Genomic DNA, 24,399 nt, shown 5'->3' on the forward strand with positions numbered 1-24,399 from the left:
TCCCGAGAAACTAACGTATTTTATTTTAAGTAACAGAAGTCGAGTCCAGCGTTAAAGAGGCTTTAACACATCCAGGGCCGTCCCGTTGTCAGTGAACAGGGGTGAGGGCCTCGTACAGTCTCTGCGCGGCCAGCTCCACCATTTCCCGCAGGGATTCGTCATCCTCGCTTCCCTCTTCGCACTCCACCGTCTGAAAGCGGAAGCACAAACAGGCCTTTCACCCTGAGTGTCTACAAGTGTGCTACGGAAGCCAGACTGATCCTCTTTAAGAATCTTTTCCGGGGGGCGCCTGGGTGGCGCAGTCGTTAAGCATCTGCCTTCGGCTCAGGGCGTGATCCCGGCGTTATGGGATCGAGCCCCACATCGGGCTCCTCCGCTATGAGCCTGCTTCTTCCTCTCCCACTCCCCCTGCTTGTGTTCCCTCTCTCGCTGGCTGTCTGTCTCTGTCAAGTAAATAAAATCTTAAAAAAAAAAAAAGAATCCTTTCCGGGAGGGGTGGGGGTCCAAGAAGCCTGGCCTCTCGGGACCCTGAGCTGCGGCCCTCAGGCCCGACAGCACACTCACTGGATCTAATTCGAGATTAATTTTGCAAAAAGGAATAAATGGAAAATCTAGTGAACTAGATTTACTTCAAAGCCCATATTCTGACCCAGTAAATGACACTATCGGGAACTCAGTCTGTGTGATACAAATTACTTAGCAAGCGATGGGTGTGCTCATCTACTCAACATTTGGTATGAAATTGGATTTAGACTAATAACCTTCGAGTTATTTCTCAGCTACAAAACACTATTTGCTGTTTTAAATTTTTTTATCATACTGTAAATATTGCTCGTATTACAACTTAGTAAGGAAAGAAAAAAATAACACCCTTAACTCGATAACCTAATGATAACTCCTATGAACATTTCAGTGTATAACAGTCTAGACTTTGAACTACACAGAGGTATTTCTTTAAAACCAAAATGAGGCAATTTATCATACTTGCTATCTTGTAACTTTTCTTTTTTTTTAAAGATTTTATTTATTCGACAGAGATAGAGACAGCCAGCGAGAGAGGGAACACAAGCAGGGGGAGTGGGAGAGGAAGAAGCAGGCTCACAGCAGAGGAGCCTGATGTGGGGCTCGATCCCATAACGCCGGGATCACGCCCTGAGCCAAAGGCAGACGCTTAACCGCTGTGCCACCCAGGCACACCATATCTTGTAACTTTTCTTGTCCCTCAGTAACGCGGGGGGACAACTGTGCCCTTTAGCGATCCACATCGCCATCTTCCTGACGGCTGGCCGTACGGCCCTCCGTGTCCAGGTGTATACCACACACACACTATTCAGTGATTTTATTTACTGTCTCCTCCTCTTGCATATTTTGGTCTCTTGCATTTTTGTTGATATTATAATCAATGTTAGAATAGAAATCCTTATATACTTATTTTTGCTCCAATTATTTTATTAACTAGTCTATTTTCTTTGATTAAATCCAGTAAGTGGAATTGTGGATAAATGTAGTTACTTTTCTGAGCCTTTCCAGGCATTTCACCAAACTACCCTACAGAAAGAACGTGCCACCTCATTTACGGTCTCCTCCCTGCTCCAAACTGCCCCTGAGAATAGACCGTGGCCCGGCTTTACGGCACGGGGTCCCAGCACTCTTGTTCACCCGTGCTCACGTGATAAGCAGTGAGGTTTATACTTTTGTATTTCCTCTATTAGCGGCTCGGAGCTGAACATTTGCTTCATGTGCTTGCTGGCTATCCACTTCTTCTCTAGTGAACCACTTCGCTATGTTCTTAGCTTATTTTTCTAGTGGGGTAAAATAAACTAGTGTCTCCTCAAAGCATCTACATAAAGAACATAAAAGAAATTTAAAACCTAGACTGTTTAAGTAGAACTGTTCTAATCTTCAAAAACAAGCCTACAAGATCTATTTATTCATTTATGCTTATGAAATAATTATGCAGGATCTCTAGGGTGAGACCAGAGCGGGCCCCACGACCTTGAACCCCATTATTGGAAAAGCCCCTTGGATCTTGCTGGTACAAACAGGAGAACGGCTTCTCTGAAAAAATGTGGAGTCAACCGGATGCCAAATACGAGAAATGCTGTGGTGGACTGAGGCCTCTCGTGAGACAGGGAAACGCTGCAGAATATACACACGGGAAATGAGGTGCGAGGTGTGCAGCGAGGTGCAAGAATACTCAGGAAAGGACGGGGAAGAAGCAAGAACATGGGGTGCCTGGCCGGCTCGTCAGAAGAGCAGCTGACTCTTGATCTCGGGGTCATGAGTTCGAGCCCCACGCTAGGTGTAGAGATTAACTAAAAAAATGAATAAGCTTAAAAAAAAAAAAAAAAGAAAAAGCAGGAATGTGTAACTTTACATAAAATAACATAAAAAGCAAATGTAGGGAAAAAAACTGAAAGTAAAGGCCAAAATGCAAAAGTCTGGTGTAAGACCAGAGATTACTTTTGTTTTCACTCTCTTTCCCAAATGTCCTAAAACGTGGGAAGGAGCAGCTACGTACCCGTGTCTCCAAGTTTATATTAGCAGTTTTCCCATCCACTGTGACACTGAGAACAGAGCCATCTTTTACACTGACACAGTCTTCTCCAAATATGTCCCTTAATGGTAAACAAAGATGCAATATTAGTGCAAAATGCATTAACAAGTAAGTCAAGTGTATTTTTATATATTGGGGGGAAAATAACATTGACGATAACCCCTAGTTTCGAAGTAGAATATTTCTATCTATACTTCTATTCCTGAGATGTACTTAATGTAACTTCACATATTTTATTAATTGTATAAAATGGGTAAAGTACACAGCTATCATTTAGTAAGACTGTTTTCTCCAGGGGCGCCTGGCTGGCTCAGTCAACAGAGCGTGTGACTTGATCTCAGGGCCATGAGTCCGAGCCCCACGTTGGGCCGAGAGCTTACTTAAAACAAAAAAAAAAATGCTTTCTCCAGCGGGCACTGTGCTATGCACTTTACACACATGATCTTCACTTACAATACTTTTAGTAAGAAGCAATTTTAGTAAGAAGCCCCTTACACAGGAGGAAAACAAGACGCAGGGAAGGGATCTGCTCGCAGCCCGTGGCTGGCAGGCAGCGGAGCTGGTGCTGAAACGCAGGCATCTCCAGTGAACGGCCAAGCCCCCGCTCTCTGCTCCTCCGAGTCAATTTCAAATGCCTGCCTTCAGTTAAACTCTTCACTGAGCATCTGCTGTGTGCCCTCTTCTTAGGGATGAAAGTCACTAAGACACCGCGTCTGTCACTGAGAAGCTAGAGTTTAATCATTGATTTCCACGTCCGTCCGCATCAGTTACACGGGCACCTGCAAGCAGCAGGCCGGACACAGGCCAGGCGGGTCAGCCCCTGCCGGGCAAGCGCTGAGGCCACGGAGGGCTGGGGGGCGGTAGGGGGCGGCCAGCCGCCAACTCTTCCAGGACGTTAATGGTAATAAATACGTTGGAATAAACTTGGCTGGGTAACCTAGGACTAAGGAAAACCGCTGTAGTTTAACTACAGAAATATATTCAAAAGGCAGGGAAAAATGTTTCATGTTCATGTCGTCAATTATCGGTTTGTTTAAAGAAACCAATAAATTGACCCCTATACGATCCTAAGGGTTTACGCAGCTGCAGTTTTTAGATTATGATCAGCCTGGGAAGTCTAAACACTCAGTATGTCACGGTCACGAGGTGAATGTAAGCTTTGGCTCTTTAGTCCGTATTTCTGTTTCTCACAGTTCAAGTGTGTGTGTGTGGAAGGGTGAGGAAGAGGGACAAGGTGGTGGGTCAGGGCAAGCAAGCCCGGGGAGAGGAGGGCGGGAGGGGCGGCCGGCTCTCACGGATCCCCGCAGCCCTGCGCGCTTCCCTCTGGTGCCACCGACGGGGGAGGCTGAGCCGGTCCAGAGCAACACTGGTTCACTCTCCCCCGAAGCTTCTGGCAACAGCGCTGCCCAACCGCACAGCTGTTCCAGTCACGTGCCCTGCAGGCTCAGCAGGGCACGGACACCTGCCTTCTGTGGAAGCACTCTTTAACCTGGACTCCCAGGAGGGGCTGCGGGGGACGGGGTCTCACCCGTCGACGTCAAAGATAAAAGTGTGTGTGGCTGCGTGTGTATTATCCCTCCTGCGTGAAGTCCTGCAGTCTCACCCGACTGTCCCAGGCGTCCAAGATCTCAAATGAGCAGGACCCTCAGGCTGGCAGGTCGGACTCCAGGAACTGCAGAGCGCAGCCTCTGCAGACAGAGTCGGGGACGGGGGCTTCTCTGATGGGGGGGGGGAGGGTTGGTGGGTGGGACCATTAACTGCACCTGCTGCCTTTGGAATGGCACTGCCTGTCCCTGTCCCCACCCCGAGAGCTCCTTTCCAGTCAGTACGACAGGGATGCTTTTTAAAATCAAAATGGCAACACCGAGAACATTCTTCTGAAGACGTGTGGCAGCTTCTTCTAGCAAGGTGACCCCTGAAAGCCTATCCATTTTTTAAAAGCTACTAACTGGCTGCTTAAAAGATTATCAGTGAGGAATTTGGGGGAAAGGAAGGAACAGAAACGTTAACATAAAACCTCCAAACATGCAGAGCGCCGCCTTTTGTTAAGATGTCTAGTCAAGTAACTTTCGATTTAAAAATAGAGGCAGTTAGGGGCGCCTGGGTGGCTCAGTCGTTAAGCGTCTGCCTTCAGCTCAGGGCATGATCCCAAAGTCCTGGGATCGAGCCCCACATCAGGCTCCTCTGCTGGGAGCCTGCTTCTTCCTCTCACACTCCCCCTGCTTGTGGTCCCTCTCTCGCTGGCTGTCTCTCTCTCAGTCAAATGAATAAATAAAATCTTAAAAAAAAAAATAGAGGCAGTTAATAAAAGTGGAAAATAAAAAGTAGAAGCAGTCCCTTACTTAACAAGAATTTGTGATACTACGTTCAAGGCACTGTGCTAGATGTGGAAATTATAAAACTAAATTCAAATCTTTTAACTTTCCTTTTCTTGGCATAATACATAGCTTAAATGATGGTTATCCACTATGATGCAAGTTACTGTTTTATCTAGGAAAAACTCCCCAAATCAGTATTTAAAAAATTTTTTTATTTTAAGTAGGCTCCACACCCATTGTGGGGCTTGAACTCATGACCTCGAGATCAAGAGTCACATGATCCACCAACTGAGCCAGCCAGGAGCCCCCCAAAATCAGTCTTAAAAAGTACTTGAGAAAAGGGGAAAGACCTAATATCTGGTGTTTAGAAAAATACTCAGTTTAAAGGTAATTCATAGTTTACACACTATCTGAGAAGAGTCCAGAAGAAAACCATTCTTAATTCAAAATTCACATTTAAGGAGAATATATATATAAGTCCTGAAGGCCTAGTAACACCAGCTGAAGACTTTAGTACTTGTCCTTAGTAATGACGTATCAATGTTAGTGGACTATGCCAGACATGGCTAGCCAAGGTCACTGGTACTTGGAACCAGCTAGAGTGTTAGCTGGAAAGATGTGATTCAAACCACTTTACAGATACAAACACAGACATCCAGAGTGGTGAAGTGACCCGTCTGAGCCCCACGGCCATCAGGAAGTCCGAACTAAACCCCGGCCCCCCGCCCCCCGCCCCCGTGGGGCAGTAATGGGGGCAGCACTTACTGGAGCATGATCTCCAGCCTCTTGCTGTAAACGTGCATTTCTAATTTTTTAGAAACCTTCTGCACCGCACCTGGGGAAAAAAGCCACAGAGGTCAATTTCCAAATTCGTATTTAGAATAGTCCCCGAGTCAACCATGGGAACCCAGTTACTGATAAGGTAAGGTGATCAACTACGGAATCCTTCAAGTGACAAACCAACCATCTACCTGGGAGGCAAACGGCTACTTCCATCTCTTTACCTTTGGTTCTTGTTAAATACAGAACCGCAAAATGACATGTAAGATTACTTTACTTTTTATTTGTAACGTTCCTCAAACTTTTCCCCATTTCATGTATGAGCGGAAGTGAACTTGTAACTGCAGGAGTCCGGGGGGCACGACCAGGCTTAGAGATCTCTGAAGCTTTTGTTTTACCTAAAACATTATATAACTTTTGCATTCTACTATATATAATGCACCTATGGTGATTTTAATAAAATTACTATTTAAAATCGTGTACCGGTTGGATTACTTAGCTTCCCCTTCCCAAAACACAGTAATCTGACGGTTCGGGAAGACGATCTGCAGTTTCAAGTGGGCCCGGGACATCAGTCAGTGCCTCCCAGCCCATCACCAGCGGCAAAACTGTGCAGAACTGTCTGGCAGCTCCCCGAAAAGTGCACCATTCAGTTAGCATACGACCCAGCAACTCTGCTCCCAGGGAAGTGAAAACATACATCTACACAAAAACTTGTCCATGAATGCCGAGAGCAACATTATCCATGACAACCAAATGGTAGAAACAACCCCAATGTCTATCAACTAATAGATGGAGAGACAAAAGGATGTATATCCATACAATGGAAAATTATTTCACCATGAGAATGAATGAAGTCCTGATTCACGCGACAACGTGGATGGAACCTGAAAGCATTATGCTAAGTCAAAGAAGCCAGGCACAAAAAACCGTGCATTATGATTCCATTTTTATGAAAGGTCCAGAAGAGGTAAATCCAGAGAGAAAGTGGGAGAAAGGAAAAGTAAGTAGCTTAGTGGCTGTCTTGACTGGGGGCTCACAGCTAAAGAATATGACGTTTCTTTGTGCAGTGATGTGTTTTCAAGTTGATTGCAGTGAACCTACTCTGTCATTTCCCTAAATTATTCTGTAAGTCAGACTACAGTTACTCTGACTGCTTTTACTTTATGAGGCTTTTCCCTTCTTTTTAAAAAATGCAGATCTCACTGGCATATAACACTGTTAGTTTCAGGTAGACAACATGATGCTTTGATTTTGTATACACAGCGAAACGATCACAAGAAGTGCAGTTAAACCATCACAACATACAGTCGCAAAAGGTTTTTTTTCCCTTATGGTAAAATAAATAGTTTGAGTTTTAACTGGATATACAACGAACCAGATGCCAGCCAAGAAAGCTATATAATAAAACTTTTTACTTTAACTATAATCATTCTGTTAAGTATTAAACAAACATTTAACTGAGGTGTCAAATCTCATAAAATACATTAAAAAATATCTAAGCTATGAAACTATTAAAAGAAACTTTCCAAACTCAACATGTGAGTGCCCACGTATGCATATCTGCCTGTTCATCACTAATATTCATGACAAACTCCTCAGATACACGAGATTAGGTGTGGACGATGTGAAATCAGTTACCTAGGTACACCTGCCCCTAGCAGGTGTGTGTGTTGGGACACGGACGTGCTGAAAACAGGTGCAGGTCAAACAGAAGAACGTAATGGAATAGGAGAACATAAACGAATACATTTTGAAAATGCTTAAGCTTGGCTGTGTGTCCTCGAGAACAGGGGGATACAGAAATTGAAGTTGGGGCTAAACACACACAGATACAAACACAAGCTGTGTTTCCAGAATCCGGACCCAAGTCTCAGCAGGCTGAGAAATGAAAAGGGAGTGAAATACTAGCAGAGAAGAATCAGCCTGTTCACAGAAGGTGCGTCTAGAATAGGCCTGGCCAACTTCTGGAAATGGCCCGATCATCTGAGGCAGCAGCGGACAGCATGGAGACAAACGGGCATCGCCGTGTTTCGATAAAACTTTACAAAGACAGGTGGACGGCTGGACTTGGCTTGTGGGCCCTGGTTGGTGACTCTGCTCTAAAAAGTTCAAATACCAAGTCTGGATGGGAGAAAGTCAATTCGTTACACGATCCATGTACAGAATGAACGTCCTCCACCTCTCAGCGCGGAGCAAAAGAGAAGAGGGCGTGTGTCCGTCCTCATGATATTTTTCATCTTCTGAAGGAGTGAGTCCTGCTTGTTAAAAACCCTGTCACTTCGCCCCATGGGTGACAGCTCTCCAGGCTAATGTAGCACAAACACTCCTTGGGTCACTGCCTTCTCTCTTTGAAATTCATCTTGTCTGCTTTCTCTCACTCTCTGTATCTAACCCAGCAGGAGACACTGCTGGCTTGACCTTCACCATCATCTCCAGAACCCAAGCACTTCCGGCCACCTCCCACCCACACGGCCCACCTCCCAGCTGCGCGGCCACAAAAGCTCCGACTGAAACAACTGCTTTCTTACTTGCCCTTCCAGTCTCCTCCCAACGAGCACCAGCGCGACCCTTTAAAAACCTTACAACGTAACCCACTTCGCTCAGACTACAAGTCCAAAATCCTTAAAATGGTCCATAAAACCCTACACGTCTGCTCCGCTCCGAGCCCTCCGAAGCTGCGCCAGCGCCCCCTTGAGTCTCAGCTCCCAGAGGGGAACGAGCTGCTGTGTTCACGGCTGTGCTCTGAGCGCCTAAGAATAACACGTGCCCAACAGAAGGTGCTCGATAAATATTTGTCAAATCAATGTTGGCTGTGCAAGCACCTCGTTACTCTAGAAGAACAGAATCTCCTTTTCTCAATACAACACAAAGCAGGGCAGAACTGGGGAACGCAGGGCAGCTAATTCAGCAGTTAACTCATGGAAAAACCCTCCTCTAACCTGCCTGCAATGAAGCCCTGTGACGTGCCCAGAGGCTAACCGGAGGAAGCAATGTTTACATTGTTATTAAAAGTGGATCACTAATAATATCATAGCCATCGTTAATTCCACCAGCACAGATCAGAGTAAAGGTGCACTCTGACTGTGGACCAGAGCACTAAGAGAAATGCGCAACATAAAGTCAGGCCCGTCTACGGCAGCTCACGCGCTCCTTCCTGGTCGACACAGACAGGACATATTTGGTGATTATCTGTTTTTGTTTTCCAGCACAGTCCCTAAGCGGCGGCTTCATCATCGCTGCAGATGGCACCTGGACAACACAGCTGACAGTCTCAGGCCCAACACGCCCGTAACCCCTGCCCCACCACACAGCGTGGAACTGGGCTCAGGGCGGCTAAGACGTGAACAGTCCTGAAGACTCCCCGGCATCCTAACCGGCCTAGAAACACACCATTTTTGCATAGAAGTCTCATTTTTCAGAATACAACACAAATATCTGACAAAAACACTGACACCAGGTGATTATATCACGAGACAGACTTCATTTTACAAAAGGGTCATCAAAATGCAGTGAACAGAAAGGGGTCCAGGAGGTTAAAGCAATTCAATTCCGAGCATCTGATCTGAACCGAACGAACCAAGATACACAGGGAAGGCCGGCTGTGTTCTCAGGGAAGCGGGCATCGATCCTGAAGCGTGTGCCCACTCAGAGCTCTGGGTTTGAGCCTTTCCTTCTTGTTCTCTGCCCTTCACGCTGTCGCGCTCACGTCACTGCCCCTCACAGCGCCACCACTCACTGGCTGTGACGTCTGCACAAGGAAGGTCCTCCTTCCCACACACCCCGCCCTGTGCTCTGTCCTTTATATTTTTATCACCTAAGATAAGAAAAATGCAAAACAGGAAAATAAGAAAAACCTGACAACTGCCTTTGGAGCTGTTCTGCCAGGCGTGTACTTTTGCGCTCGGGGGCACAGCCGGAGTGAGCATCCCGGGAGAACCCAGGGTCTGCCGTGACCCGTGGCTCGTGCAGACGCACAGCTCCCTCCGCTACGCCACACGCACACAGGGGTGTGCATTCCCCACTGGTTAATCCAACTAACACAGCCATCGGCAGTGTCCAGACGAACACTTTTACAATTTTTTACTATTACTCAAAACAATTTCCAACACTGTACCTCAGATGAATAATTTAGATTTGTCTAGATATTTATTCGTTTTATTATATAGATGCGGTCAGTTACAAGACAATGGATTATTAAGTATCCAGAAAAATGTTTTTTTCCTCTTGCAATCAAGGACTACCTGTTTATTTTTTGTAATTTCAAAAGAGAACCGTTCTCTCAGAGGACAAGACCTGGTACCATGAGAAGGGTAAAGGCTGGGAGGCTTCCCCGAATTCTTCGAGGGTAGCTACCTTCCATGCCAATGCAATGTTACACTGAATTATGTATGAGCTAGAATGCAACTGTAAAGAAATCACAGATATCTTCGCTAGTGTCTTCTCTGACTGAAAATGGCTACTTAGAAAACATAAAGTGACTGCAAAATTGCCCTAAGGGGAGATTCCATTCTGTTCAACGGGTTTTACTGAACACCAACAGGGCCGCCAATTTTCTTATTAGACATGCTGGCTCAATTCAGCAGTATTTTGGAATTTCTGATTAAATTGTTTTTGAGAGGACCGTGACTAAGGAATTTTATCTTAGTGTTCATGGCAACCAGATTTTTGGCAAGAGCACAAATAAAGACCCAGGACAAGAACTAAAATATGAGTAACACGCACTGTTATGCACATACTGTATCTTGAAGGCTACCAGCGTGGAACAAGCAGATTTCAAGTTCTAGGATTCTGTCTTCTGCTTTTTAGTTCACAGACTATGGGAGAAGTGAAAGAATTGACAAAAATGCAATCATTCTGTACCTTTCCTTATTTTCGGGTTGGACTGGACTTCCAGTATCACGGTTGTTACTGTATCTGCGTACATATCATTGGAAGGGTTCGCCAGCCACTGCGAAGAAAAAGGCAGAATTGGGAAGGTGGGAATAGGGCCGACCACAAAAACCATGACTACCCGCTCATCCGCGGACCGTACATACGGGACTTCGTTCCGTGCATTTTCACTGACATTCGCTGTTTCCTGAGATCAGCAATACTGGACTTCTCTAAGATGTACTAAGCGCTTCCTTCGTGGCCAGGGCTTTACGGGCAACCCCCTGCCTGATCCTCAGGACACCTGCACTTACACAGGCCACTTGTCCGAGCTCGCGCAGCAGTAACTCGGTACTGGGAGCAAATGCAGACCCCTGAGAACCGCGTAGGGCAGTATTTTTAAACACCTCCTTTTGTTTCCTACACGAAGCCTAGGACCCCCTTGCCCCCGCACATGCCCAGGGCTCCAAGACAGTCTCCCTCGTGTGCCAAGTGAGGGTGGGACCAGGTGAATTATTTCAGAAACAAGTGCCTTTCCTAATGTGTCAGGGGCGCCTGGGGGGCTCAGTCAATTGCACGTCCGACTCTTGATTTCAGTTCAGGTTGTGGTCTTGGGTTGTGAGATCGAGCCCCGCACATGGGCTCTGTGCTCAAGATTCTTTTTTTTTTTTTTTTAAAGATTTTATTTCTTTATTTGATGGGGAAAGAGACAGCCAGCGAGAGAGGGAACACAAGCAGGGGGAGTGGGAGAGGAAGAGGCAGGCTCATAGCGGAGGAGCCTGATGTGGGGCTCGATCCCAGAGCCTGATGTGGGGCTCGATCCCAGAACGCCGGGATCACGCCCTGAGCCGAAGGCAGACGCTTAACCGCTGTGCCACCCAGGCGCCCCTGCGCTCAAGATTCTTTCCCTTTGCCCCTCTCCCAGCTTGTGCACGCGCGTTCTCTCTCCCCCACTCTCTAAAAGAAAAGGTTAAAATCTTAAAAAAAAAAAAAAAAAAAAAGTAACGTATAAGAACAGAACAGCGGACCATCTAGATGGGGAATTTACATAGGATTCTACCTTGAGGCAGAGAAAGAAATGAGGTACCTCCCTGGATTATTTTAGTTCCCTTTGAAAGTTCTTTGAACTTAGCAGATGCCAAGTTATCAAAATCAACCACCAAATTAATTTGGTGTCTGAGTCCCAAATTCTACCAGTAGGAATTTAAAATTCTAGTAATAGGAACCACACTCAATGGTTTCTAGCCTTTGTGTATCTGGGTTATCTTAATATTGCTTATTTGAATTTTCAAAATTCCACTCTCTTAAGAGCACTTTGTGACAAGTTTATTTGTTTCATTTATAACAGAATTTGATTTTTATCTTGAGAATGTTGGATCTTTTTCTTTAAAAAGATTTTATTTATTTGACAGAGAGAGAGAGAGCACAAGTAGGCAGAGTGGTAGGCAGAGGGAGAGGGAGAAGCAGGCTCTCTGCTGAGCAGGGAGCCCAATGTGGGGCTCGATCCCAGGACCCCAGGATCATGACCCGAGCCGAAGGCAGTTGCTTAACGGACTGTTGGATCTTTTCATATAACTGAAGACACCCACGGCTATCACAAAATTAGTTGAGACTTCTCATGTGAAACCTATATTCACTACACATACTAAATATTAAGCCTTAATTTTAGTTTCACTTCTTTTTAACTAGGTTCCACATCCAGTGTGGAGCCCCCTGAGATCAAAACCTGAGCTGAGATCAAGAGTTGGACGCTCAACGGACTGAACCACCCAGGTGCCCCTAGTATTAGTTTCTGTGTTATTGGAACTACGTAGAAAATGCTCAGCTATGTCATATGTAAAGCTGATTTGGGCAAGAAAAATATGTACACACACACACACACATATATATATTTTTCCGGATTGAGAAGAAACAAATTTTCTCTACAATTATATGTGAAGTCTTAAATTTTTTCCCCCTCCTTGTTAAGGTAAATGATATTATCTTACTTCTAATACCACCATTCCTGGCTCCTGTATGACAGTAATATTTTTGAATACTTTCAGAGCAGGTTTTTCTTGAATTTCTAATTCTTCCACATCACCTGAAAAAAAGAATATCAAGATGTATATAATTTTCTGATAATCTTCTAGAGGCATCATTATTCCTTTGTTTATAGAGACAGCTGAAATAAATTTGATACACAATGAAAAATTTAGTTACTTGTGTAGTCAGATTTCAAATAACTAAGTCAGTTTTATGTGAATGGCTTAAAGCAACTGAAAGATCTCAACATGTATTAAAAAAAATTCATATAACAAGGCAGGATTTACCTTGGACCTTCAACATTTTATCAGTTACAAACTCTGGTGATTGTCAAATACATCTGTGTTTGTATAAGAGATTTAGCCATTAGCATCTTAAAATTTAACATGAGACTAGTTAACTATTGCCAACTAGTCAGTTCTGTCTTCTGTCTTCATAGGATTCATCCATCTACAGAAATATTCTGTTGTATAAGCGGAGACTTTTCTGGTCCTCCCAGGAACCTCTTAATTAAGGGTTAATTCAGACATATTTTATTAACTTTCTGTGTTATGACCTATAATTCTAATATGAGGATCTGAAGTAAAAAAAAGAAAGACTTTCTTTCTACTGGTTTATTTTATGGTTGCGTTTTGCTATTTGAGTTATGAAGACCACATTAACAGAAAGTGTAGTTTGTTATTCAAAGTGTTCTTGTAAAACCCGCTGTATAGACTGGTACTGATGGAACCAGAAAACTTATTTTCTCAATAACTTGGATTTTAAACACAAGGAGCAAAGACTACTGACATTTTCAGCATGTTCAGTGGATCGAGGATAAAGAAGGCAGCATTAAAAAAAATCAGGAGCACACGTTTAAAAATTCACCTGAAGCTGTTAACATGTCCAAGTGAGGTGCAAATAAAATCTGTGCAAATTCTGAGACAATTACCCAAATTAAATAACATCCTTTCCCAGATAAATGTATCTTACTCAAAAAACAGAAAACAATTAGGTGCATTTTAATAAATATACACACCTGTCAATTTCTGAAGCTGGTAATAGAGCAAATTAAAAGGACCAGTATAGGGAATGGCTTGGGTCTGTTTCACAGTGCTCATGGCCAAGTCAGTATAATCTGAAGAGGAAATCAGAATACTTAAGTAACAATACTAGTTGCACAAAATACAATCTGCAAACACATACGGGGTAGAGGGAAGTTAAGGCAAGGTAAACAAGCACACGTTTTTCAGAAAGCATATAAGGTGCTCCTTAATTTGTTCCCACCCTACATTTTCCCCTTAACTCCCTACGCCCACCCCTGCTCTCCGACTAGTTAGCTTATGCTTTCAGCTGTAAGACAGCAGCCTCACTGGCCTGCAAACACCCGGTCCCTGCAGGTCTCAAGCCAGTACACCAGCTGTCCTTTGCTTTCTTCTGGGCTTAGCCACTCCTGACAAGCCTTCACCACTTGGCACCAGTGCTACCTGGTCTACAAAACCTTTCCCGACTTCTCTATGCTTGTTCTCTCCTCACATACTTAGGGACTTCTCTGTGTCACTTGTCAGCGCGGTAACTAGCTCTGGACAAGAACGATTCTCTCGCGAGGCAGCTTTCCAGGGGCTGGGGCTGTGCTCCGTAGCGCATCTCTGGTCCTCCAGCACCCGGCACAGGGCCTGGCCCGGAGTAAGACCGCATTCACCGCTGAAGACGGGAACAAGCTACAATCCACCGCATGATGCGCTAAAGCCGACCGCTGGCCCAGCTCACAGATGAATACCTAAACGCTTTTCCTTGTCCTTTCATAAAGCACTCACACGCTATTAGTGCTATATGCGTAAAACTGAGCATGGTTATTTAAGATAACGCCATATTCACTGCAAAAGTAATGGTGGCCCAGCATTTACACAGGCACACAACATAAAGGCCCAGCAAGCGAGGTCAAAGTCTAGGTCATAAAGATCAAAATGTGTATGCGGGGGGTCAAGGTTACTCCACCGCGAAAGGCGGAAAACAGGCTTTGTGTCAAGGGTCAGCAGGAGTGGTCAACCCGTCTTAGAGGTGAACTTATGTTCCCAATTAAGAAAAAAGTTCTTTCACAAAGAATTCAAACATTTAAATAGTTCAAGTAAGATTTTTCCCGATAAAGTTATGTACGTTATTAAAATTTGGCCATTAGGAAGAAGTTTGCACAGATTTTCTTTCAATGTGAAAATCAATTTATATTTGACAATTGATAATATACTTACTGGAGAGGTCACAAGGAGAAAGTATGTGATAATTAAAGTTTCTTTTAACAAGTATTCCCGAGACCCGCTGGCCTTGTTCTGGTTTTTTGTCTGCTAAAAAGCCCATGACCTAATAAAGAGAAAAAAAAAGGAGGAGGAGGAAATAGAATTTTGGAAAATGCAATTATTCAGATACTCAACCATAATGATGACCATCAGGGGTCTGAAATCAAAAGTTGGGACGCTTAACTGACTGTGCCACCCAGACACTCCTCTAGTTAAAAACTTTTTAAATGCTGCATTCTATATTTCTTGAAGGTTTATAATGCATAATGGCCTAATAAACTCTGGGGGCACCTGGGTGGCTCAGTTGGTTAAGCGTCTGCCCTCGGCTCAGGTCATGATTCCAGGGTCCTGGGATCGAGTCCCATATCGGGCTCTGCTCGGTGAGGAGCCTGCTTCTCCCTCTCCCTCTGCTACCCCCCGCTCGTGTGCTTGCTCTCTCTGGGTCAAATAAATAAAATCTTAAATAAATAAAAATAAAATAAAAACTCTGAAAACTCCTGCTGTAAAGAAATCAGCTTAATTTTGTTCAACTCCACTTCTTCTAAATTGTCTGACTGTAAAATCGTCCCCCCTCCCCAAATCTCAACCAGCAGAGTTAGGGACATTTAATTCTTAGATTCCTAACTGAATACATTTTTCTATAGGTACAAGGTTGCTCTCACTAAAGTGGCCACTGGAAAGTTTTGTGAACAGGAGTTAATTCAGGAGTAAATACAACCATCTGTCCTTCTTTGGCAACAAAAGCCTCACATCTTACCTTTTGCTGACTTTTTTTCCTCTCAAACTCAACCACAAGGAAGGATATTCACCAATTAGCCTTCTCATATCTGGCTCATTATATACTAAAAGAACTGCCGTAAAGTTGCTCATTAATACATGTCTGATACTTAAAACTTCAGATGAATCACTAAAAAGTTTCCCTTAGAAATATCTTTAAAAAAAAAAATCTTAATAGGAGGCACAAATGCACATAGCTTACAGCACCCCTCTAAAACCTCAGGTAGGATTTTTAACTCTTAGTTTTACATTCTGAAAATACTATATTTCAACATCAAAAAGGACAAATGTTCGTAAGTTCCATCATACCACGTGTATGTTTAAACACATGAGCCTATCTTCAGATTCTTCGGGAGAAGGACCAGTGGACATAATACTGTATTAGACGTAGTAATAAAACAGTATTTGCGGATATTTGTTGATTCTCAGACACAGGGAGGAAAAGGAAGTGGAGATGTGGATTACAAAGCTATCAAATTCAACTGCATTAACATCAAATGTACTTGAAAACTTTCTATGTGAAGAAATGAATTAGTAGGACCAGAAGAAGACCTAAAGAAGCGTACGGATACAATTCTTATACAATACTGACAGAAATCACCATTAAGGATACTAACTTGCTCTGATGAAAAGAAGTCTATATTTTTAAGAAGTATACATTTCCCTTTAGAAAAGACATGGATAAGATTAGAAACCTCAACCTTTACCTTGGCTAGCTTTTCTCCTCTGAAATTCAAGGTCACGGCTTCTGTATTCCGAGGATTATGAACCTCTATGTGAACTTCATCGTTGTCCTCATATTCTCGAATCAGGGCTGCTTTCAATCTGGCCATTTCGTTCTGTTCTCCGTGGACTAAAATCTACATGGAATGAATTGTAAGACAGCACAGGGAAACAGCCTGAGGTCGGCTTAATGATGGCCCCTATCTGACTTCGATATGTGAAAGAGACATATACTTGACGTTATTAAACTTAACGACTTTGAAGGACCTCCCGTCAATCAAACATGTACAGTTATTTTCATTCTGTTTGGCTTTAAAAATCCTGAAGTGGAACTATTTTAAGACAGAGTAAAGACACTTCTAGTTCAGGTCTTGCCGCAAGTGAGATATACCACTTTACGGGAGCTGGGCTTCTTCTAGACTTCTGTGCTCAACTGTAAAGGGCTGCACCACGTGCCTTCCGTAGCCTCCGCCAGCTTTAGGAGCGGGATTCTTGTACGAAACCACCGCTACTCTTACGAATGCAGAAAACACCCACAGTTTTCTTTAGGTTTCTTAATACAAGACTTTCCAAAGAAGCTTTTTATGGGGGAAGCAAAAGACTTCTGGTATTTTCTTCCGTTTATTATAGTAATACCAAACAAACTAGTTTGGAACCAAATGAAACTGCTTTTGAGGGGTATTTACAACAACTGTATTAGATGCCAGTCTCTTTCTATTCACTTCTATAATCTGTATTTTACAAGACAGATCGATCTTAACCTACAGACCCCTGGCAGATGATTCCTTGCCTGAGCTCACGGAAGCCTAGCTAGCATCACTACTAGGCAGAGGCACATGGCCTAGTAAAGAGCCCTGGCATTGAGGCCTGGCTGCTGAAGCACTTTCTAGCTGTGTCAACTTGGGCAAGTTACTTAACATCTCCGTTTTCTCATCTACAAAGAGTTGTTGGTTGTAAGGAGTAAGCAAGTTGATACGTGTAAATCAGAGTACAGGGCGCCTGGCTGGCTCAGTCGGTAGAGCATGCGACTCTTGAGCTCGGGGTTGTAAGTTTGAGCCCCATGTCAGGTGTAGAGATTACTTAAAATATGAGTACAGTGCCTGGCACATGGTAAGAAATAAATGCTGTTACTTATTGTTACCTCTAGCACTACTGTTATTCTCTCACGCAGATACACTTTTGCTGACCTGGTTATTGAAGGAACGTAAGCATCGAGTTCCATCCAGGAATTTAAACTGTCAGCAGAGAGAGAGCCTGGAGAGCAATGAAATGGGACTGAGGATGAGGTGGGGAGAGCCGAGAGAAAGGGCAATACGACACTTCCTCCCTGGCTTTAACCCGTGGGAGCACTTCCATGAACCACCTGCCCTAGAGGACCCCTGTGAGGAGCCTGCACTGCGATGAACTTCAATAGTTCACAGAGATAAAAGCAGGCGAGGGATTTTTCTCCACCCAAGACTCTGCTTATTGAGAAAGGGCCACTGGCAAATCCCTGTGAGGACTCCCAGGCCAGAAGGAACTCAAAAATTAACAGCAGAACGCACGAAAGGACACTCAACATCATTAGTCATTAGGGAAGTGAGACTCAAAACCACAATGAGTTACTGCTTCACGCTTACGAGGAAAGGCTGTAATTACAAAGCGGCAAACAAGTGCTGGCGAGGATGCGGAGAAATCAGAATGCTGGTGTCCTGCTGGGGGAACGCAGAATGGTGCAGCCACTATGGAAAGTTGAGTGACTCCTCCAAAAGTTAACAGAATGGCCCGACGATCCGGTGAGGCCACTGTTCGGTATATACGCTAAAGAAGTGAAAACAGGGACTCACACAGATACTTAGAGCTCAGTGCTCACCGCAGCACCCAGATACTGAGGGCATGGGTGTGGTCTATACATGCAACAGAATGCTGTTCACCCACACGCAGGAAGGGAGTTCTGACACGTGCTACAATATGGAAGGACCTTGAACACATTCTGTTAAGTGCTGTAGGATTTCACTGACACGCAGTACCTTGCCCAGGCAAATTCAGAGACAGAAAGTAAATTGGAGGTTACCTGGGCTGGGGAGGAGGAAATGGGGAATTTTTGCTTAATATTGAGGTACAGTTTCTGTTTGGGGTGATGAAAAAGTCTGGGAACAGGGCGTGGTGATGGTTGCACAACACTGTGAATGTGAATCATGCTGTGGAATCGTACACTTAAAAATGGTTAAAAATTGCAACTTCTAAGTTATATACATTTTATCACAATGAAAAAAATTTAAGGGAAAAAAAAACCTAACAAAACGCTATCTCCTCTGAACTACTTTTCAATAAATCTAGAAAGGGCCTTCATCTGTTTCCTACCCACACACATTCCCCGAGTGTTCTGTTGATTAAAAATACATATATTTTTTTTAGTTTTCCCCTCTTATTTCCCCCCAATCCCACCAAAATAGAATTGTTATTTTCATATTACATGAAACTTAAAAATATAAACAAATCACATCAGTAAGGAGTTATGTGATTTCATATCTATTTGGATCTTTAATTTTTACTATTCTATGATTTGTCTTTCTCTTCTTTCATATTATTAAGCATCTACTCCATGCCAGGCACCGTATTACATGCTTTAGACCTATGTTCTCTCGTCCCTTCCTCACAATCACCTTATGAGGTAGTATTATCCCTATTTACAAATGGGGCATAAAGACGTTAAGTAACTTGCCCAGGGTTACCCAGCAAGTAAGGGATGGAGCTGGGATTCAAAACAAGCAGTCACAGGCAAAGCCTGTGCTCTTAAGTTACTGGGGAGGCTGCAGAAAATGACAGGAGGGGCACTGGAGTTGGGGTTAGGGGGATCTGATGAGGGACCTCGGGTAAATGGAGACACAGCTTGCCTAACTCAGAAGGGAGCTGCAAAGGTCAGGTCCAAGTGCTTGCAGAAACACTCTGCGAAAAGGGCTACCTTCTTGGGTATGTTTTCTTCCCCTTTAATATTATAAATCAAATTCATAGACTAACCACATGAGGCGGTTTCAAAGCACGAATAAATTCACTGGTTTGCTGGTAATCTGTGTGAGCAGAGAAAGAAATGTAATCAACAGACATTTTCAGTGGTAACTTCTGTCCAGACATGGTAGTGATTTCTTCTGGCTCAGACATGATATGCTGTTAAAACAAAACAAAACAAAACAAAAATAAAAGAAACAAAACCAATAAACTATCCAATCAGAAAAGAAAAGGTACATTTTCTATTTGTTAATGCAGCCAAAACCTCTTACATTAAATTTGGGACCTTTAGCACAAAATGCATTCTAACAATTGACTTTACAGTAAATATTAAATACTTATTTTCTTGGTCGAGTAAATATTTAATTAGGAAAGTAAGCAGGTTAACTAAAATTCAATGTACTTGGAGTACTGGAAGTGGCAGTTTTAACTTATGACCAGAATAGCAAAGCTGGGATTCCCAGCTATTCCCCTGCTCTAAAAAGTCACTTTTCAGACAGATGTGTTTCTGTTCTGGAAATCTATTTTGAATACACAGCCAACATTGTCTGTGTGACTTAGAGAATACGCAAAAGTAATAAAAAATGGTCGAAATGGGGAATCATAACGTATTTTTAAAAATAAGACAAGTTCTAGGAGGAGGAGGGAAGAGGACATGATGCTTGGATGTTTAGAAACTGCTTCTAGAGCTCTGTATGCATTTCCTACCACGTGTACATCCCTAAGAGTTAACATCAACCATTGTGTATCAACAGGAAGATGGGCAATCGACCCAAACACCTTCTGTGACTTTTCAAGAGAACACACATTGGCAAACTTCTTCTTCAGTGAATGAGGGTATCCGTGTTTTTGCGTTTGTCTCAAATAGGTTCCTTTCCAGGGTTTTTACTGCGACCAGATGGGTGCTTCTCAGGCTTTAAGGGGCCACCTTGGCAATTCTGATTAGGAATAACACGGCGGTCTAAGACCATGGCTGACCTTGGCAAGTGTCCCTTCCACACAGTACCCTGCTATAATGACACCGTTCCTCTTATCCGTGCACCAGCTTTCAAAGAGCTCTCTGGATAAGCCACTCTGCATCATGCCTGGGGAGGCCATGACGACGCTGGGACCAATGTCATCAAAATGATCCATGCTCTAAGAGGGGAAAAAGGAATAGTAAAGGCATGTTGAGTACCAGGGTTTGGCAAGGCATTCCTCGTTTTTAAATAACAAAAAGCTAGGTAAAAAGATTAATCACACTACTGAAAGGGCCTCAATGAGACTAGTAAAACATTTGAAGTCCAATTTCTAAGTTTCTAAACAATTTAGGTTAGGAATGAAAGGAGAACAAAGTGAGAAAAGGCAGGTAGTTCACACTGATCTTTTAAATCTCCTACTGGTATTAACGGGCTATTAGGACCATTTTCATTGCTAGATAGGGGGGCAAGAAAAAAGTAAGTGTCAAATGGCTTTCTATCCACCCAAGATAGAACTCCGAAAGAATTTTCCAGCTCACAATGGCCTTGTGTGCTTCATGAATATTTTGAGCTGGCCTAGAAATCTAACCAAAAAGCTCAACATTGTTTCTAGGGAAAACTTGGCTCTAATTCTTAAAAATTAACTTAAAAAATAATACTTTATGAATAGAGCCCATTTATAACTGGAAGATGCCTTATAACTTGAATTATCTGGGGCATCATTTATTGAGATGAAAGCATTAGTTTTAATAAAACAAGATTTTTCTAAAACTATTTTTTTAACTAAAGAAAATCAGATTTTATTGTTTGTTGAATGCTCTACAAAAGTAAAGTTTTCATACATGGAATCTGCAGTGAGACTCAAAAAGATGATTAGGTTTGAGTATATTTTTCTCATGAGGACTTCCTGTTTCTGTGGCAGAGAGACCCAACTAATCAGCAGCAGTAAATACTGAGAACGTACGCAGACTTGGAACAAGGGCCGAAATTTGTTTAAGCAGGAAAGAATGCCAGTTGCTAGATTTTTGTTTTCCTGCAGAAAAACGGTGCCTGCTAGAGAGACAGCGAGACCTCAGCAAGGACTGGGCCTCGGAATCAATGGCAGGCAGCTGTGAGCGCCACTGACTCATCTGTGTTTACGGGTCCTCCCTCAGCACTCACCTTGAGGTTACTAATGTGCTTGAAAACAAAGGGATTATTGATGTTGATCTGCTTGCGGATTTTGTCATTCATGGCATTTACATACGTCTGGTACACTGCCATGCACTTCTTGGCCAAAGATGACGCGTAGTATATGGGAATATCATGGAGTTCTGGGTGATTCTGCCAGTACTCATCTAGAGAGAATTGATAAGAAACAAATTTCATTTTGTTATTTGGGGTAAACAGTTCAAATAATAGATGAATTTTAAGAAATTCACACAACCAAGAAATAAAGCATAGAACTATGTATATACAAAACTATATATATATATGTATATATATATATGTATAAACTACATTTATATGTTCCCTCTCTTGCAATGTCTATAAATGACTAATTTATGTGTTAACAGCAAAGATATCAACGTTTGGAACCCCCTGTAGTGTTAGAAATACAATTTGTAATTACAAGCACACAACAATCTGTTCAACATGTCAGCTATGTCTGCAGTAATTACTACCCTGGTTAAGGGTAAACCACATTTAAGACACTGCTGTGCACAGGGATGGAAAGCCGGGGGTGGGGGTGCCAGTCTTGGACCTTGGATGTTTTCATCGAGGCCATCTCCTCCCTCAGGTCTCTTCCAGTCCCTTCCGCAGTAGGCCTCATCCTCGTGGCTCTGTACCTGGTAGGCCTCTCACCGGGCTTGGCCGTGCCTGCCAACACTCAGGTTAACAGTGAGTGGGTACTCCTTCCTGGGACGCATTCCTGGTGGATCTTGCCTCCTGCCCTCAGCAGGGGCCCTGTTCCACACTGGCTTCCCACTTTAAATGGACAGTCTGGGGATACCAATACCTTCCAGTACATTCTGTCTTGCTTTAGTCAGTCAGCTTGCTCTCGGCTACTTGTAATCGAGGCTCTAGCTCCTGCCCCTCGCTTTCCCTAGCGGCCCTGCAGCTTGGAGGCAGGGATGGCTAGTGGGGCAGGCTGAGCAGGGCTCACATAGGGTGTCTGCAACCACAAAGAGCACAGTCCACAACTTACAAAAGGAATGGAGGCTCAGAAATACCAAATCCTTTGTCCAAGATGCAACATCACACATCGAACGTGGGCAGCTAGGATTCGATACCCACAGGTGGTCCCAGCTCTGGGACGCAGCCTCTCGTTGGAAAGGCTGCTCCTTCATTCAACACACGTTGGTCCCCCTTGTGCTTTAGCTCCAGTGTAAGGCGTGGAGGCTATCGTGGGGCAGTGGGAGGGACTTCTAGCTTTCAAGGCTTCCCAGCTAGGCCCTGGCAAGGCTAACATTTTTTTTTCAAATTAAGTACAACTGACATAAGATATTCTATTAGTTTCAGGTGCACATCATAGTGATTCGATATTTTTATCCACTACAAAATGACCCCCATGGTAAGCCTAGCTGCCATCTGTCACCAAAGTTATTACAATACCACTAACTATATTCCCTATGCTATGATTACATTTCTGGAACGTCTTTATCATCTAACTGGAAGTTTGTACATCTTAATCTCCACCTATTTCACTCCACCCCTAAGCCCTCCCACGTCTGGTAACCATCAGTTTGTTTCCTGTATCTATGAGCTTGTTTCTGTTTGGTTTGTGAGATCATTCGTTTTGTTTTTTAGATTCCGCGTGTAAGTGAAGTCATCCAGTCTTTCTCTCGGACTTATTTCGCTGCCTAATACCCTTTAGGTCCATGCATGTTGCAAATGGCAGGATACTTCCGTTTTATGGTGGAGTAATACCTCCACTGTCTACACCACATCTTCATTAACATCCATCCATCAGTGAACACTTAGGTCATTTCCATGTCTTGGCTTTGTAAATAATGTTGCAATGAACACAGGGGTGCACATAGGTCTTTACATTGGTGTTTTCATTTTCTCTGATAAAAACCCAGAGGCAGGACTGCTGGATTGTAGGGTATTTCTATTTTTTTATTTTTTGAGGAGATGCCATATTGTTTTCCACAGTGGCTGCACAAATTTACATTCCCACCAACAGTGCACCATGGTTCACTTTTCACCACACCCTCAGCAACATTTATCATTTTTGGGGGGGTCATTTTGGTAATAGCCAATCTGGCAGGTGTGAGGTGGTATCTCACCCGCGGTTCTGATTCGCGTTTCCCTTGATGAGGAGTGATGCTGAGAATCTTTTCATGTGCCTGTTGGCCATCTGGATGTCTTCTGTGGAAAAATGTTCCTTCCAGTCCTCTGCCCATTTTTTTAATCAGGTTGCTTTTTGATTTTAAGTTGTGTACGTTCTTATATATTTTGGTTATTAACCCTTAATCAGATGTATGATTTGAAAATATCTTCTCCCATTCAGCAGGTTGCCTTTTCGTTTTGTTAATATAGTTTAAAGAGTTCAAGAAAATTAGCCCGGTTCTAATTTAAACTTACAAAATAAAAACTTACTTCTAAATACTAGTGCATGACCTGAAAAGAATATTGTGGTTACAGTCCCAGGATGTGGAAGCTTTTAAAAACGATTCAGTAGAAGTTTACAGTTAACAGACCATAACTTATTATCTTAGAGAGACACTAAATTCTGGGATAGTTTTAAATAAACATGTACTCCCAGTATTTCAAAGACTTATCAAAATTAGACTCCTTGTAGTCAGACTTTGCTAGTTACAGAACAGGACTGCCAGGGTTAAACTGCTACTGAACATTTAAAAATAGGATACTCATATTACTGTATGACTACATTTTTTAAAAAGCTGCCAGTTTCTGATAATAAAGGAAAACTGTGGGCAATATACCTTCAAAGGAAGGCTCATTTTAGGGGAAAACTCTCATAAATCCCCAAATATTGTAAGAGTAGTATGACCAAAAGATATAATTAATTCTCCTAGGCGCACCTGCATTTGGGAAATGTGTTAAATGCCTGGTATGCAATTTACATTTATTATTTACATATTATTTCTAATTTTTAAAACAACCTTATGAAGATTCAC

At 43.2% G+C, this 24,399-nt stretch overlaps 1 protein-coding gene across 2 annotated transcripts in view; it reads right to left on the reverse strand.

The window, feature by feature from the left end:
- The window catches only part of CPSF3 (cleavage and polyadenylation specific factor 3), a 42,643-nt gene continuing 18,244 nt past the window's right edge, over positions 1-24,399 (reverse strand). For both annotated transcript variants that reach the window (XM_040622822.1, XM_040622823.1), the window contains 11 exons: positions 21,434-21,609; positions 20,292-20,450; positions 19,326-19,472; positions 16,310-16,462; positions 14,781-14,889; positions 13,571-13,669; positions 12,516-12,610; positions 10,519-10,606; positions 5,641-5,710; positions 2,522-2,618; positions 1-190 (listed from right to left, as the gene is read on the reverse strand). In XM_040622822.1, the coding sequence (XP_040478756.1) occupies positions 89-190; positions 2,522-2,618; positions 5,641-5,710; positions 10,519-10,606; positions 12,516-12,610; positions 13,571-13,669; positions 14,781-14,889; positions 16,310-16,462; positions 19,326-19,472; positions 20,292-20,450; positions 21,434-21,609 (1,295 nt within the window). In that variant the 3' untranslated portion in view covers positions 1-88. The remainder of the gene's footprint in view (positions 191-2,521; positions 2,619-5,640; positions 5,711-10,518; positions 10,607-12,515; positions 12,611-13,570; positions 13,670-14,780; positions 14,890-16,309; positions 16,463-19,325; positions 19,473-20,291; positions 20,451-21,433; positions 21,610-24,399) is intronic.

This window comes from Ursus maritimus, unplaced genomic scaffold, assembly GCF_017311325.1.
Source record: "Ursus maritimus isolate PB19 unplaced genomic scaffold, ASM1731132v1 scaffold_6, whole genome shotgun sequence".
Taxonomy (NCBI): Eukaryota; Metazoa; Chordata; class Mammalia; order Carnivora; family Ursidae; genus Ursus; species Ursus maritimus.